Source organism: Talpa occidentalis, unplaced genomic scaffold (assembly GCF_014898055.3).
Source record: "Talpa occidentalis isolate TD23 unplaced genomic scaffold, MPIMG_talOcc4v2.1 talOcc4.6, whole genome shotgun sequence".
NCBI lineage: Eukaryota > Metazoa > Chordata > Mammalia > Eulipotyphla > Talpidae > Talpa > Talpa occidentalis.
The window spans coordinates 109,187,964-109,201,811 of record NW_023604972.1 but is presented as its reverse complement, the minus strand read 5'-3'; the positions used below and the strand labels follow the sequence as shown (position 1 = coordinate 109,201,811).

At 43.0% G+C, this 13,848-nt stretch overlaps 1 protein-coding gene and 1 non-coding gene across 2 annotated transcripts; one reads left to right on the top strand and one right to left on the bottom strand.

The window, feature by feature from the left end:
• Window positions 1-4,566: 4,566 nt before the first annotated feature.
• LOC129144688 (uncharacterized) lies at window positions 4,567-7,732 on the top strand. Its single transcript, XM_054687913.1, has 3 exons — window positions 4,567-4,943; window positions 5,644-5,702; window positions 6,815-7,732. The coding sequence occupies exons 1-3, from the start codon at window positions 4,567-4,569 to the stop codon at window positions 7,543-7,545; spliced, it is 1,167 nt and encodes a 388-aa protein (XP_054543888.1). The 3' UTR covers window positions 7,546-7,732.
• Window positions 7,733-13,534: 5,802 nt separating this feature from the next.
• On the bottom strand, window positions 13,535-13,641 carry LOC119261471 (U6 spliceosomal RNA). Its single transcript, XR_005129017.1, has one exon. It is a non-coding gene; the product is annotated as a U6 spliceosomal RNA (small nuclear RNA).
• Window positions 13,642-13,848: the final 207 nt, after the last annotated feature.

Here is a 13,848-nt window from a genome sequence, read left to right as displayed (position 1 = left end):
TACATCTGTATGGATTTACCATTCTTGTTTTCATGCTTACACCTATCCACTCACCTACCATCACTATGGTAAATACACCAACATCAGTATTACTAACAATCTGTGCAGCCAAACATCAATATAGAATATGATGAAATTGGACATTATATAATTACAAATAACATAAACTCAAACTTATTTAATGAGTGCTCTGCTAGAATCTCACACATATCTCTGAATCTATCTCCTCTTTACTCTTTACTATTTACTTAGCTTTCCATCTTTGAAAAACACAAAATTTTGAGGCAATGCCCATTCATCTCCCCAGAATAAAATTTGCAAATTTCCCTATTTCTGCTTTTAGCTTCTATTTCTTCCCTTCCATTGAACACATTTTTTGTTCCCTGTAAAACACCCAGTAATTTTATTTTTTCAATTTCTTCTTTTCTCTTGTAGTTTATTAAAATTTCCCTATTTTATTTTTCTTATCAATATATAAATCTATTGTTTCCTAGATTAAATAATTTTAGGCTCCTTTGATTTCATATTGTTCACCAACAAATTTTCTCTACAACTTTTCCAGAAAACTGCTTGCATGCCTAACCTTCACTTTCTGACATCACTAAAAACTGACTTTCATTCACCCATATCCACTGACCACTTCTAAGATTTTGCCTCAGCTGAGATTACTAATAACTTTCATTTCTTAAAAGCTACTGTATACTTTTATGTATTTATTTAATAACATAAAGGCATTAAGACAGGTAACACTATGCTTTGAAAATTGCCTTTCTTTCAAGGTATAGCTCAAAAAATAATTTTAATTTCCCACCTAAATCTCTGCCTTCTCCTTCACATTCAGTTCTGAAAATTTCTAGATATTAAATAGACCTTAAAATATGATCATTTCTTTAGAATTAATGTTGGCTCCACATTCTCTTTCTATAGATGTTGTCATTCTCATAACATTAAATTGTATTGGCTTACTGAGGAATATGAGATTATTTTCAATTTCTCTTCTGAGGATATACACCTTAATACTTGAACTCAACATGTTCAGATCTGAACACTTGACTTTATACTAATCCAAACTGTAATATAGAATCTGTCAGTGTCTCAAGTAAAAAATATTCAAATTATTATTGAGCACATTATCAATTTCAAGGGAGTAGCATACTGTTACTGTGTGTCCCAGTTACCAATCCCAGGGAAGTACTCTAGATATTCATTGTACTACATCTTGGTATAGGCATTGTAAGAAAAGCACAACACAAGAAAGCATTGGATGGAATAGCACTTCACTCACAATGAGAAGAGACAGAGCAAGGTCAGGTTCGGTAGTGGGAATGCATCCCCCATGGCCACTGGATCTCTTCCAGATGACCATGGCATACATTTGCACACACGCACCCCTTCTTTGTGACAGTAGTGAGGATCCTGTCCCCTCCCTTAGACAGTAGGAGTCAGACAGATGGGGTCGGACAGATGTCAATTGATTCAAATGGTTTAGGCAAAGGCAGTCTAAGAGCACTCATTGAGCCGGAACCAAAAACAAATTTTGCCACACAAGGTGATAAGACTGACACAAATTTTGTGGACTCTTTCTCTCTTGTTAAAGCAGTCTTCCAAGCCTAGCACTTATTATGCTGATGTATGACAGCTGAAATATTGCATGCAGGAGACTGCCTTTCCTAATGGCTATCCTTTTCTTCCCCTAACTTTAAAAAGATATATAATCAGGATTCCGTTCACTTTTTCCCACATCCATGGCCACAACCTTAGACCAATCTACTATGATTTCTGTGTAGATGGCCATGAAATCACTCTAATGGTATCCTCATTTCTTCTTTTCCTTTATCTGAAATTGACTCTACACAACACTCAGACTGTAATTACATACTCACTCTCTCTCTCTCTCACACACACACACACACACACACAATCAGGTTATATGAACCCCCTATGGAAAACAATTTAATTTCTCTTACAACAAATGTATTATACAGGCTCTGGGCTCTTATGTCTCACAAAATCTGATCCAGCATGCTTTCTCTTTTACTCACTGTTGCCTAGTCACTCTAGTTTCCATTTTGATTTTGTGTGATACTTCCTTATCTTAATGTCTTTGAATTACTGCTCATGTGCCTGCAATTCTTTCGTGTAGATGTAGACATGGCTGAATTCTTATAGAGTTGCACTTTAAATTTTTACTTATCAGAAAGTTCCTCTACTGCAAGTTCTCCATAACTGGTACCCATCATTATCCACTTTTTACAATATTTGCAATTTTGATAATTTGAACTTAAACTTTAAAATGTTTACTTGTTATTCTTCCTCCACTTCATATTTAACTCTTCAAGAGAGGACATGATTGTTTCATAATCACTTTTTTTCTAACATAGTTCCTTTTGCTTAGCAGCTATCCCAAAAATACCTTTTTTATTAACTGATTTATGACAGAAATATGACCTGGAAAGTTAAACTATTAGACAATTCAGGACTAAAATAACCAGGCAAATAAAAAAACAATACTCCCAAATTATAAAATAACCCAGAGAAATGTTTGGATAATCTATCATTCTTAGATAAATATATATCTTTGTGCTATAAACATTCATAAAATTGTTTTTAAACTTAAATGAAGATGAGATTTTCTTTGTAAATTTTCATGTTAATGTTGTTATGTCACCTGCTAAATATACCCATTTTTAGATTCAGTTAACATATTTTGTTTAAAATAGTAACAAAATGCTACTTATAAGACAATATTTATTTGAATTAATTTATGCAATATTTTGATAATTTAGAATTTAATTTGGAAATTGTGGAATGTGCTAATGAATAGTTTTTGAAGGTGCTTAGGAAATACAGAAGAGTAGAAAATTGATTATGCAATGTTTTGTGTGTGAAAGAGGCATTAATATATAGAACACAAAATACAAGGAAACATTGCTGGAAAACTGGAAAATTTTCTTTGAAGAGTTGTCCTTTAGTTTTGCATGAAATTATGGAATCAAAACTAGCTCCAGTACCTCATTGTGTGACTATTTCATGAAGTCTTGAGTCAAATTGTTTCTTACATATACATAGCAACTCAAAAGTTATCCATAACAACAAAAAACAGACAACAAAAGAATTAATAAAAGAAAAAAAATACACTGTTAGAATCTTTTTAAAAAAATATTTTATTTTATATATTCTTACATCATTTTTCATTTTTGCATAATGTATGCATTTTCATTTTGCTTATATTCCGCATACAATTCCCATCCCCCTTATTCTGACCCCAATCCCTCTTCTCCTTCCTCCGCCCCACACTGTAGTGAGTCTCTGGTCTATAGTTGCTTGTTGATTTTGATTTTTACTTTATTGCAATTACTTTTTTTCCTGATCCCTTATTTACGTTTTCTAAATTCCTGCTATAAGTGAGACCATCCGGTATTTTTCTTTTTCTTTCTGGCTTATTTCGCTGAGCATGATCCCTTCTAGCTCCGTCCATGTTGCTGCAAATTGCACAAATTTATCTTTTTTGATTGCTGAGTAATATTCCATTGTGTCTATATACCACATCTTCTTGATCCAGTCATCTACTTTTGGGCATACTTCTCCAAAGAGGAAATGCAAATGGCCAACAGGCATATGAAAAAATGTTCAACATCACTTGTAATCAGGGAAATGCAAATCAAAACTACCATGAGATACCATCTTACACCAGTGAGAATGGCACATATTAAAAAAAAAGCAACAGCAAGAGGGAAGGCCCCAGGTGGCAACAGGATTTGCCAGAAAGAAGGGCAGCTCACCCAGGAGGGCTGCAGACAGGGAGAGGAGGAGAGGGTGGGCAGGGCGCAGACCAGCGAGGGCAGGGAAGGCTTTAAGAAGGGGTTTTTGTGAAGTTCCAAGCACAGCAACACCACAGGAAGGCTTGAGGCAGCAGAATGAGTGATCTGATTCATACTTTCACTCTTCAACTGGTTGTGGGATGGTGGATGTTCAAGGAAGGCAGGAGTAACCCGTGAGGGAGCATCAGTCATGACCCAGTGACTTGCAGCCATCCCAGGCTACAGGGCACATTGTCAGTTCTCAAAGATGAAAGAGAATGTTGGAGACTTCTGTGGAGTTTTGCAGTCCCTTGAGGCTGAGATGGGGGTCGTGTACACAGGCGTGCTACAGAGCAGAGGCTCCCACTCCGAGAGACACAGAACAGCAGCTCCCCTCTGGCCAGAGTAGCTGGGGTGGGTGGACATCTATGGCTATGAGGTGGCCATGTAAGGCCTCCCTGGTGGCCTAGGTGTTAAGGCTCAGCACTCTCAATTCTGTGGACTGAGTTCAATCCCTGGCCAGGGATCGACCCACATGGCACAGCAGACCTCTCCTCTCTCACCCGCTGCTCCGCTCAACTGTGGATTTCAGTAGATCCGCCTATTCTGCTCCCCACTCTGTCTCTGGAGAATCCCCTCACTCCTGCAACCCTAACAGGCACCCTGGCTCTGTAGAGAATGTTGGAAGCCATGGGATGGATTAGTTCAGTTAAGGACAGCAAAGCAAAGGAGGAGACATGCAAGCACATTTGAGAGAAAAACTTGAATGGGCATTGGAACCAAAACGGAAGTGGCCATAACTTGCTCTCTGCGGCAGCTCAGCAGCAGCAGCAGCAGCAGTTGGCAGGAGGGTCATGTACACAGGCGGGCTACAGAGCAGAGGCTCCCACTCCGAGAGAGTGAGCAGCACAACCTCTCAAAGCCACTGATGGGCCAGGCTTCCCAGGTGCAGATGGCCCAGTGGGAAGCCTGCCCTGTGAGTCCTCCTGCCCTGAACCAAATCAAACCCTCCACTCTCCTTACCTGGGAAAAGAGGCGCTGGAGCAGTATCTGTCCCCACAGCCCTGAGCCAATGCTTCTGAGCTTCGGGGCTCTGACTGTGCTCCAGGCTGCTCAGGTGAGACTGGGTCCTCAGCTGATACTGTGAGTGAGCAGAGCAGGGTTGGAGGGTGAAAGGAACCTGCAGCCTGAGTAGCAACAGAACCCCCATTGTTCACCTGGACCCACCATTTCCAGATGCCAGGTAATTCCTGGTAGGGCTCAGAGTCACAGCCTTTGCCAACCAACCCGCCCCCCCAGCCCCCAGCTCGAGCAAGAAGCAGATATTTCTAAGCCAGAAATCTCGGTGGGAGCTGACCACCCCCATCTGAGTCGGGTCAGAGGGTGTCCCCACAGCATGGGGCGACCGTGGCAGGCAGCACGGCGTGACGGACACACACCCCGTGTCGTGCTGCTGGCGACACTCTTGACAGTGAGGGAGGGGGCTGTGCCCTGGCACTAGCAGGCAAGACAGAAGAGCAGCAGACACGGGGAAGAGGGAACCCACTGGCCGAGCTTTACTGCATCCTCCCGCCTGCCAGAGCCGCCCCCGCCTCGGGCCTGCGAGGTGGCCGATGGGCACGCTCAGCTCTCGGGCAAAAATGGAGGGAAACCATGTCCCAGAGTTTTCAGTGTGAGGATGGGAAGACGGACTGTGTCGAGTCTCATGCTCACGATGTTGTGCTGTTTATGATGTCAGTTGACGGCGTCCTGTCATTTTGAGACGCATCAGAGATTGAGGCAGTGACAGTCTATGGGGAGACCTTGAAAAGCCAAAACCTGGGACGGGGTTTCTCACTACAAGTGAAACGGCCTCTCCGGCATTCTACGGGCTGTCGTCAACTGGGTACACTTCAATCTCTAGTAAGTCCTATGAACACACCTCTTGGCAGTAGCTTTCTCGTTAAGGCTGAAAAGCCACTGGGTTCCCTCTGCCGATGGCTGTGGCCTCTGGCTCTGACGCCACAGAGAGCCGCTGTCATGTCACCGGCAGAGCCTCCATAGGCCCTGCCCGGCCTGCGGCTGTGTCCTGAGGAGCCAGAAGCTTTGGGACAGTGACCTGTGGACTGGACAGAGAGAGCGAGAGCATGTTTTGGTGCATTTGGTTTTCTTTTGGTTTATTTATTGGTTTACTTATTTAGTTATTTGTTTCAGCTATTTATTTCAGTTATTTTATTTTTATTTCTTGTTTTTTCTTATTTTCCTTTTTTTATTTGCTTATAGTTTTTCTACTTTTTCTTTTTCCTTTTATTTCTTTGTTTTTTTTTTTCCTTTATTTTATTATTGGCTTATTTTTTTGTTTTTCCTTTTTTTCTTTAGTCCTTTAATTTTTTTTATTTCAGTTTTTAGTTTTTTTAATTTTTATTGTTTGTGTGATCGCCCCCATTTTCCTTTCTGTTGTTATTTCGTTGTTTGTTCTTTCTTCCCCTTTGTTGTTTGTTTGTTTGTTTGTTTTTAGTTTTTAGTTTCTAATTGTTGTTTGTTCTGTTGTTTGTTCTGTTTGTCTTTGTTGTTGTTCGGTTTTATTCTTAAATTTAGTGGTTAGTTTGTAATTGGTTTGTTTTTAAAATATTTTTACATTTTTATCTCAGTTGTAATTTTGTGTATTTTCATTTATTTTTAGTGTAGTTAATATTAGTACTGCTAGTAAGGTTAGTGAAGTTAGTATTGCTGGTAGAGTTATTAACACTGTTAGTATTTAGTGAGGTTAGTATTTTTTGAATACTATTAGTACTATTAATACTAGATTAATTGTACATTTGTTATTATCATAGGCGAGTCAGTTGTCAGCCGAGGTAGCGCAAGGGCTGTGCGCCCAGTCAGGGCTGGTGAGTGTAGTCAGCACCGTCCTAGTCCAAGCTCGCTGTGCTTAAGCACCACACTCCCCAGGGACGTAAAGCAAAAACCTTCCCAGTGCTGCAGGAGCTGGGGGAGGGCGCCCAGGCCAAGGTGACCCTGGCGCTGCCCGCCCTCAGGGCACCACGGTGGCCATCAAGGGCGTCCGGAAGTCCAACCTGCCCGACCTCCGGCTCCTGGCCCTCGAGATGGGGTGCATGGAGGCCCTTCACCACCCGAACATCGTGGAGCTATTCCAGGTGGTGGACACCCGGGAGGAGCTGCAGCTCGTGATGGAGTACGTGGAGGGGGAAGACCTGCAGGACTACCTGAGCGAGCGTGGGCGCCTGGTGGAGGGCGAGGCCCGCCAGCTGTTTCAGCAGATCCTCTCGGCCCTCAGCTACTGCCACGCCAAAGGCATCGCCCACCGGGATGTGAAGCCGGGGAACATGCTGCTGACCCGAGAGGGAAAAGTAAAGCTGGTGGACTTTGGGCTCAGCGTCCAGGGCTTCAGCAAGGCTTTGAGCTCATGCTGCTGCCGCCCAGAGTACCTGAGGTCTACCTTCGCCAGCGGTACAACGGCCCCAGGGTGGACGTGTGGAGCCTGGGCGTCATGCTCTACCAGATGGTCACCGGCACACTGCCCTTCATTCACGGGGACCAGCCCCGGCAGATCAGGGACCATGTCCTGGGCGGGTACATCCACCTGCCCTCCTACCTCTCGCTCGAGTCCTGGGACCTGCTAACCAAAGTGCTGGCACTAGACCCCTGGAGACGCAGCACCCTGGAGAGCATCAAGCAGCACCCCTGGGTGGAAGGAGGACCCTGCCCTTCAGCGAGCCGTCCCTCGGCCACCAGGACCCGGCCATAATCAAAGCGACGGAGCGCCTGGGCCACCAAAGGCAGGACATTCGAGAGGCCATTGAGGCGAAGAAGTACAATGAGGTCATGGGCACGTACCTGAGCCTCCGCTCCAGGAAGCATGAGCGGGAAGAGGACCCCGAGGAGGAGCCTCTGAGGCTCGTCACCTTCAGTGAATCCTTCCCCCACAACATAAATAAAATAAATACATAAAATTAAATTTATTTATATTTTGTTGTCATTATAGAAATTAGTGAAAGAATCTTTTGAAAGATTGATGTTAGAAAATGAAAGATCCCTATTTTTATACTTTTTAGCTATTCTATTGTAACATTGGAAATTTTTTATTTATTTTCTTTGAGTCTAAACTTCTCATTTGTAAAATGATAACTTATCTAAAACAAAAGGACCCATTCATGCTCCTGAAGCTAATTATAATCTTTAAGATGCCACATCTTTATCACCTGGAATTTCAAAAATTATTTTTATTTGTGGTAAAAATAAGGACAAAAATAAATGACATTGTCAGGTATTCAAGGGGATGAGGTTTAAAAAATTACATTAGAAATGTAGGTATGTATGCAATATATCTCCTCAAAAGTTCCAAGGAGTTTGTTCTCTCACTCAAAAGCAAAGGAAAATAATGAAAAAAAATCCTTTTTCATGAAAATTGCATAATTGTCTTCCTTATGTTTGCACAATTCTGTGATTAAATAAAAAAGTGTGACATAATTTGAGTTACACTCATTAAACTATTGCCTCTGACATAATTGAGGTTTCCAAAGAGACTGGTTATAAGTGACAAAGTTCCCTTATCTCAGGAAGACGACTTTGAAGGCAAACAATGCTTCTGAATGATAAAAAATTCTCATTGAAAAATCCCTGATCCCAACATTTACTGTTAACCCACTACCCAAAGAACAGTAAGTATCATGTGTGCTTTGTCTTTGGTTGCTGGGGAAAAAAAGAAATAAAATGCATACTCTTTTACAAATAGATTAAAATCTGGCATGGATAACCAAAATGTTTAGCCATTAAGTTAAATAAATAAGCTGCTATATAAAAGCTGTAATGTTTTGTTCAGCAATTTTAGATGAACTTGTCTTCTTATATAATATAAATGTAAAATATTCCTAGAATTTTTTTTTTGAGAGGTTATAAGAACAGAGAATGGGAGACACTCCAGAAGAACATAGAGAATGGGAGACACTCCAGGGTTCAATCAAAATAGAAAATCAGAACTAAGAAAACCTGTATACAGCTTAGTTTGCCAAAGAAGCTAATTTCAGCAATGTATCAAGTATGAGTAAAACAAACAAACAAACAAAAAAAAAAAAAAACCCAAACAAAACAAACACCTAAACATTAAGGAAAAGGTGAGGAATTGTGCCTATATTGGCCATCATGCTTGGAAGAGAGAAATATCAGAAATCACCATAGAATTAAAATTAAAAGTTAGTTTTCAGTAAGCACCTGGCTAGAATTCATATGACTGGTGTGATAATGAACACCTCCCTGCCTTAGGGAAGACATAGACTTAATCTACATTTGTAGGGTACAGGGAAATTGTCAGGTATTTCTGCCCTCCTGCCATTGGTGTCTAAGACCCACACATGTGGGCTTATATATGTGCCTGATGATGGACACCTGAAGCAGAGTGTGGGCGTGTGTAAGTGGGTGATTACCCCCAAAGAGTTCAGAATCACCAATCCATGAGTGAGTGCATCTTGGGGGTGGATGTTGTGTGTGGCTTGCTGCGGAGACCACAGGTGGAGGCCAGGAACCCTGACTGCTCCTGGCATGTGACTGCAGATGCTGTGAGTGGTTCCCCCTCACATGAGCAGTGCCTTTGGCAGCAGACTTGGTGGATCATCTGCTGGCACAAATAATTTTGCCTTTTTGCACCTAGGTTGGTCCCCTGTCTGGGCTTATTTGTATTCTGTTGTATATTGTTATATTCTGTTTATTTTTGTGGGTCATGTCTGCAGTATTCCTATTTGCCAAAGGAAACTTGTATATAGATTGTACAGCGAAAAACCCTGAGGGGTTGGCTCCAGAGATAGAATAATAGACAGAATCTTGGCATTATTGTGTTGCTGCTCTGCAGCATTTGAAGTACACAGCAACAAAGATGAGAATTGTCAGGATTTTCTGCCCTCCCGCCAATAGCACTAAGACCAGTGTGTAAGGGGTAGGACCACGAGGAGGAGGAGGAGTGGCCAAGTCCCATCACCTTCCGCAAACCCTTCCCTCATGCTGTGCCCCAAGGTGACCAGATTTTGAGGACTGAGCCCCGCAGCCTGAGGTTTCGGGGAATACCCAAAGGTCAGGTATCCTGAGAAAAGAGGCAGTCCAAAAGAAGGGAGAGGATGCCACCCGGGGGAACAAGGTCATCTCTGCCAGAGTCCCTGAGCTGGAGGACGCCCAGGAGCACACCACCACCTCCAGGCCTGGCCCCCTCCTGGAGGACGCCCAGGAGAAGAGCAGACCCTCGGCGCTAGGCCCTGTGCTGCAGGACGCCTGGGAAGACAACAGCACCAGTGTGGCAGGCCCCCAGCTGGAGGGGGACCAGGAATACAGGGCTAACACCATCAGTCCAGCTCCCAGGCCCTCCAGAACCACCCTAAGACCTCCCCCAAGACGTGGCTGGCACCGTACAAAAGCACTGGCCCATTCAGCAACAATCAGAGGGATTGAAAATGTCTCCAGAGATAGAATAATGGACAGAATCTTGGCATTGTGTTGCTGCTCTGCAGCATTCGAAGTGCACAGCAATAAAGATTAAGAATACCACCATACCTGGCAGAACCTCCCTGCCCAGTGCCCCCCCCCCAAAGCGCAACCACTCAGTGGCCATGGGGAACAGAAGCACACCAGGGAAAGTTGAGGCTCTGGAGAGGCTCAGGGGCTGGGCCCAGTCAGAGGGCCCAGGAGCAGCACGAGACGCACAGGACTGCAGCACAGAAGTCTGGGCAGCACCGATGTCCCTGGAGCACAGATGTCCCTGGAGCAGAGCAGGTGAAGGGCCAGGAGGGCAATGGAACTGGTGAAGCACCTGGAGGGGAGCAGAGCTGGTGAAGGGGGGGCGGGCTATGGAGGGGTTGGGGAGAGCTGAGCAGGTACAGGGCCTGGGGAGGGGCGTGGGCTGTGTGGGCGGAGCCACCAGAGACCCCGGGGCCAGAGGCGGGGAACCCTGGGCCTCTCTCCCCCTGGCCCTCTGTCCCCTGACGGCCACCCTGCCCCCTTGTTGGGAGAGCCCTGCTGCCGACCCCTGGGCACACGGATGGCACAGAGGCTGCAGGAGCTCTTCCATCTGAGCGGCATTTTCACGGACTGACAGCCACGGTAGCAAGCCCCCTGGATTTTGCCCCTTTTCAACACTGAAATTCCAAGTTGGAGAATTGCTCACCCGCCAGCTAGTGGCGGCTCCTGGGGCCTCCTGGTTTCCTTCTGAGCCCTGTAAAAGGTCTGCGCAGCCCACCCTGGAGGGATTTCGCTGGCAAAAGAGCATCCTAAACAGGTAATTCTGTGCTTGGGCTTTATTGGCTCTTCTCTTCCTCGCAGGTCCCGGATGGCGAGGGAGGCGGCTGCTGATGGACAGACTGGCTCCCCACTGCAGGGGGCACCTCCAGGGGACCTGCTCTGCCTGCGGGGCGCTGGGGCGTGGAGGCATCTCAGTGCTCTTTCTCTGCCTGCAGGAGACAGTCAGAAATGGGATTGTTCTGTTAACATGTCTATCCCATGAAACATTAAATCAGTGTTTGACATCGACTGCATTTGCTTCTCATGTATGAATGCACCCACACTTCCAACACATGGGTCATCAGAGAGCTGGATTCGCTTGAAAATTTTAGAAAGCATTTAGAAAATTGAAGAAAAGTCTGATGGGCCGCATGGTGATACTACGGTGACATGAGATAATGAAACAGTCCTACTAAGGAGTATGTCATTGGGTATTTGCACTATTTTCTTTAGGCTTATGTACACATCTTGCACTTTGTGCAAGTGTGTGCAAGGGAGTCCATACGTGTGTGTGCAAGGGAGTCCATACGTGTGTGTGCAAGTGTGCGGTTCTATAGGTAGGAAGTGTTTGTGTACCTTCTACCCTCAAAAAGACACACAGAGAACTATAGAGAATTGGTATCATGGCTTCAAAAGTGGGTCCTCCCTGGTGGCGCAAGGGGTTCAGTACAGCACTGTGAAGCTATGGGCAGCCTCTGCAGCACCAGTTCAATCCCCAGGCAGCCAGGGAGCTACTCACATGAGGCAGCAGACCTCTCCTGTCTCCCTGCTTCTGCCCTCAGCAATGGATTTCATTACATCTGCCTGTTCTGATCCCCAAATGTCTCTGGTGAATCCTCTCAGCCCCTGCACCTCTGGCCCGCACCCAGTACTCGTATACACAAATAAATAAAAATAAATCTAAAAAACCCTACACAATTCATTTGTGAATTCGTCTGGATCCAGGGTTTTGTTTTTGGGGAGTGCTTTTATTACTACCTCAATTTCACCACATGTAATTGGTCTGTTTAGGTGTTCTATTTCTTCTTTGTCCAGTTTTGGATGATTATATCATTCTAGGAATTTGTCCATCTCTTCTAAGTTGTTGAATTTGTTTCCATATAAGTAATCTCTGATTATTCTATTTCCATAGTAATCTCTGATTATTCTTTTGATTTCCACTGAGTCTGTTGTGATTTCTCCTTTCATTATAATCCTATATATGTGTTTTCTCCCATTTTTCTTTGTGAGGCTGGCTAGAGGTCTGTCTATTTTATTTTTTCAAAGAACCAACATTTCGTTTCATTGAGCTTTTGGATTTTTTTTTAAACTTCCATTTCGTTTATTTCTGCTTTGATTTTTATTATTTCCTTTTTTCTACTAGCTTTGGGGTTTTTTTGTTCTTTTTCTAGCTCTTTGAGATGTGCAATTAGGTTGTTTCTCTGAGTTTTTTCTTGATGTGAGTCTGTACTGCTTTATATTTCCTCTTATTACTGCTTTTGCTGCATCCCGTACATTCTGGAAAGTGGTGTCCTTGTCATTCAGCTCAAAGTATTTTTTTAATTTCTTGCTTGATCTCCCAGTTGTCCAGTGGTCTTCCAGTAGTGTGGTTTTCAATCTCCATGAAGTGGGAGGGCTCCTGTTTTCTATCCATGATTTATTTCTAGTTTGATGCCTTTATGTTTGGAGAAGATAGTTGGAAATGATTTTGATCTTCATGTATCTGTTGATGTTTGTCTTGTGGCCCAGTATGTGATTGATTCTGGAGAATGATCCTTATGTGCTTGAGAAAAATGTGTACTCGGATTTTTCTTGGATGCAGTGTCCTATAGATATTTGTTAAGTCCATGAGTTCTATGTTTTTATTTAGGGCTTTAGTGTCTTTATTTTTCTTTTTTTTCTCATTGATCTGTCCATTGGTGAGAGTGGAGTGTTGAAGTCTCCCACTATATATGTATTTTCTTTAATGTCCATTTTCAGAGCTGAAAATAACTATCTAATATATTTTGGTGCTCCTTCGTTTGGTGAGTGTATGTTGATGAGTGTTATATCTTCCTGATATATTGTCCCCTTGATCATAATGTAGTGTCTGTCTATGTCTCTTTTTACGTTTTTTAATCTGAAGTCTATTTCATCTGATATAAGTACAGCTCTTCCTGCCTTCTTTTTTGGTCCATTGGCTTATAGTATTGTTTTCCAACCTTTTACTTTCAGTCTGTGTTTATCTTTTGTTGTTAAATGTGTTTACTGGAGACAGCAGAAGGATGGATTTTGATTTTTAATACAGCATGCTACTCTATGTTTTTTTATTGATGAGTTTAATCCATTTACATTTAGTTAATATTGATATGTTGGCATCTGTATTTGCCATTTTGTATGTCTTTTTTGTGATTTTATTCTTTGCTTTATTCTGTTCTTCTTGATCATTCCTCTGTTGGTTTTGGCTTTAGGACTTCTTGTAGAATTTTTTGGAGTGGGGGTTTAGTTGTAGTGAATTTAAAAATATGGAACACTTCATGAATTTGCGTGTCATCCTTGTGCAGGGACCATACTAATCTTCTCTGTAACATTCCAATTTTAGTATATGTGCTGCCGAAGCAAGCACAATATAATTTATTTTTCCACTAAATATGTCAACACTTCTAGATGAGGTATTTCCTTGCTTTTGGGGACTTATTTGGTACACATTGTGATGAGAAACATGCCCTTATCCTCACTCCTTCCATTATGCTATTTTATTGAATTTAAGTTTCAGTGACATATTTAACTAGTGTTAATTACACATTGATACATAGTCTCAGTTCATTATAAG

Bases quoted from the DNA above. Each gene is read 5' to 3' on its own strand.
- LOC129144688 (XM_054687913.1), top strand. From the start codon at position 4,567: ATGGGCATTGGAACCAAAACGGAAGTGGCCATAACTTGCTCTCTGCGG. The intron at 4,944-5,643 runs GTGAGTGAGCAG...TCTCACTACAAG, and splicing joins CTGGGTCCTCAGCTGATACT to TGAAACGGCCTCTCCGGCAT. The intron at 5,703-6,814 runs GTAAGTCCTATG...GCCCGCCCTCAG, and splicing joins TGGGTACACTTCAATCTCTA to GGCACCACGGTGGCCATCAA.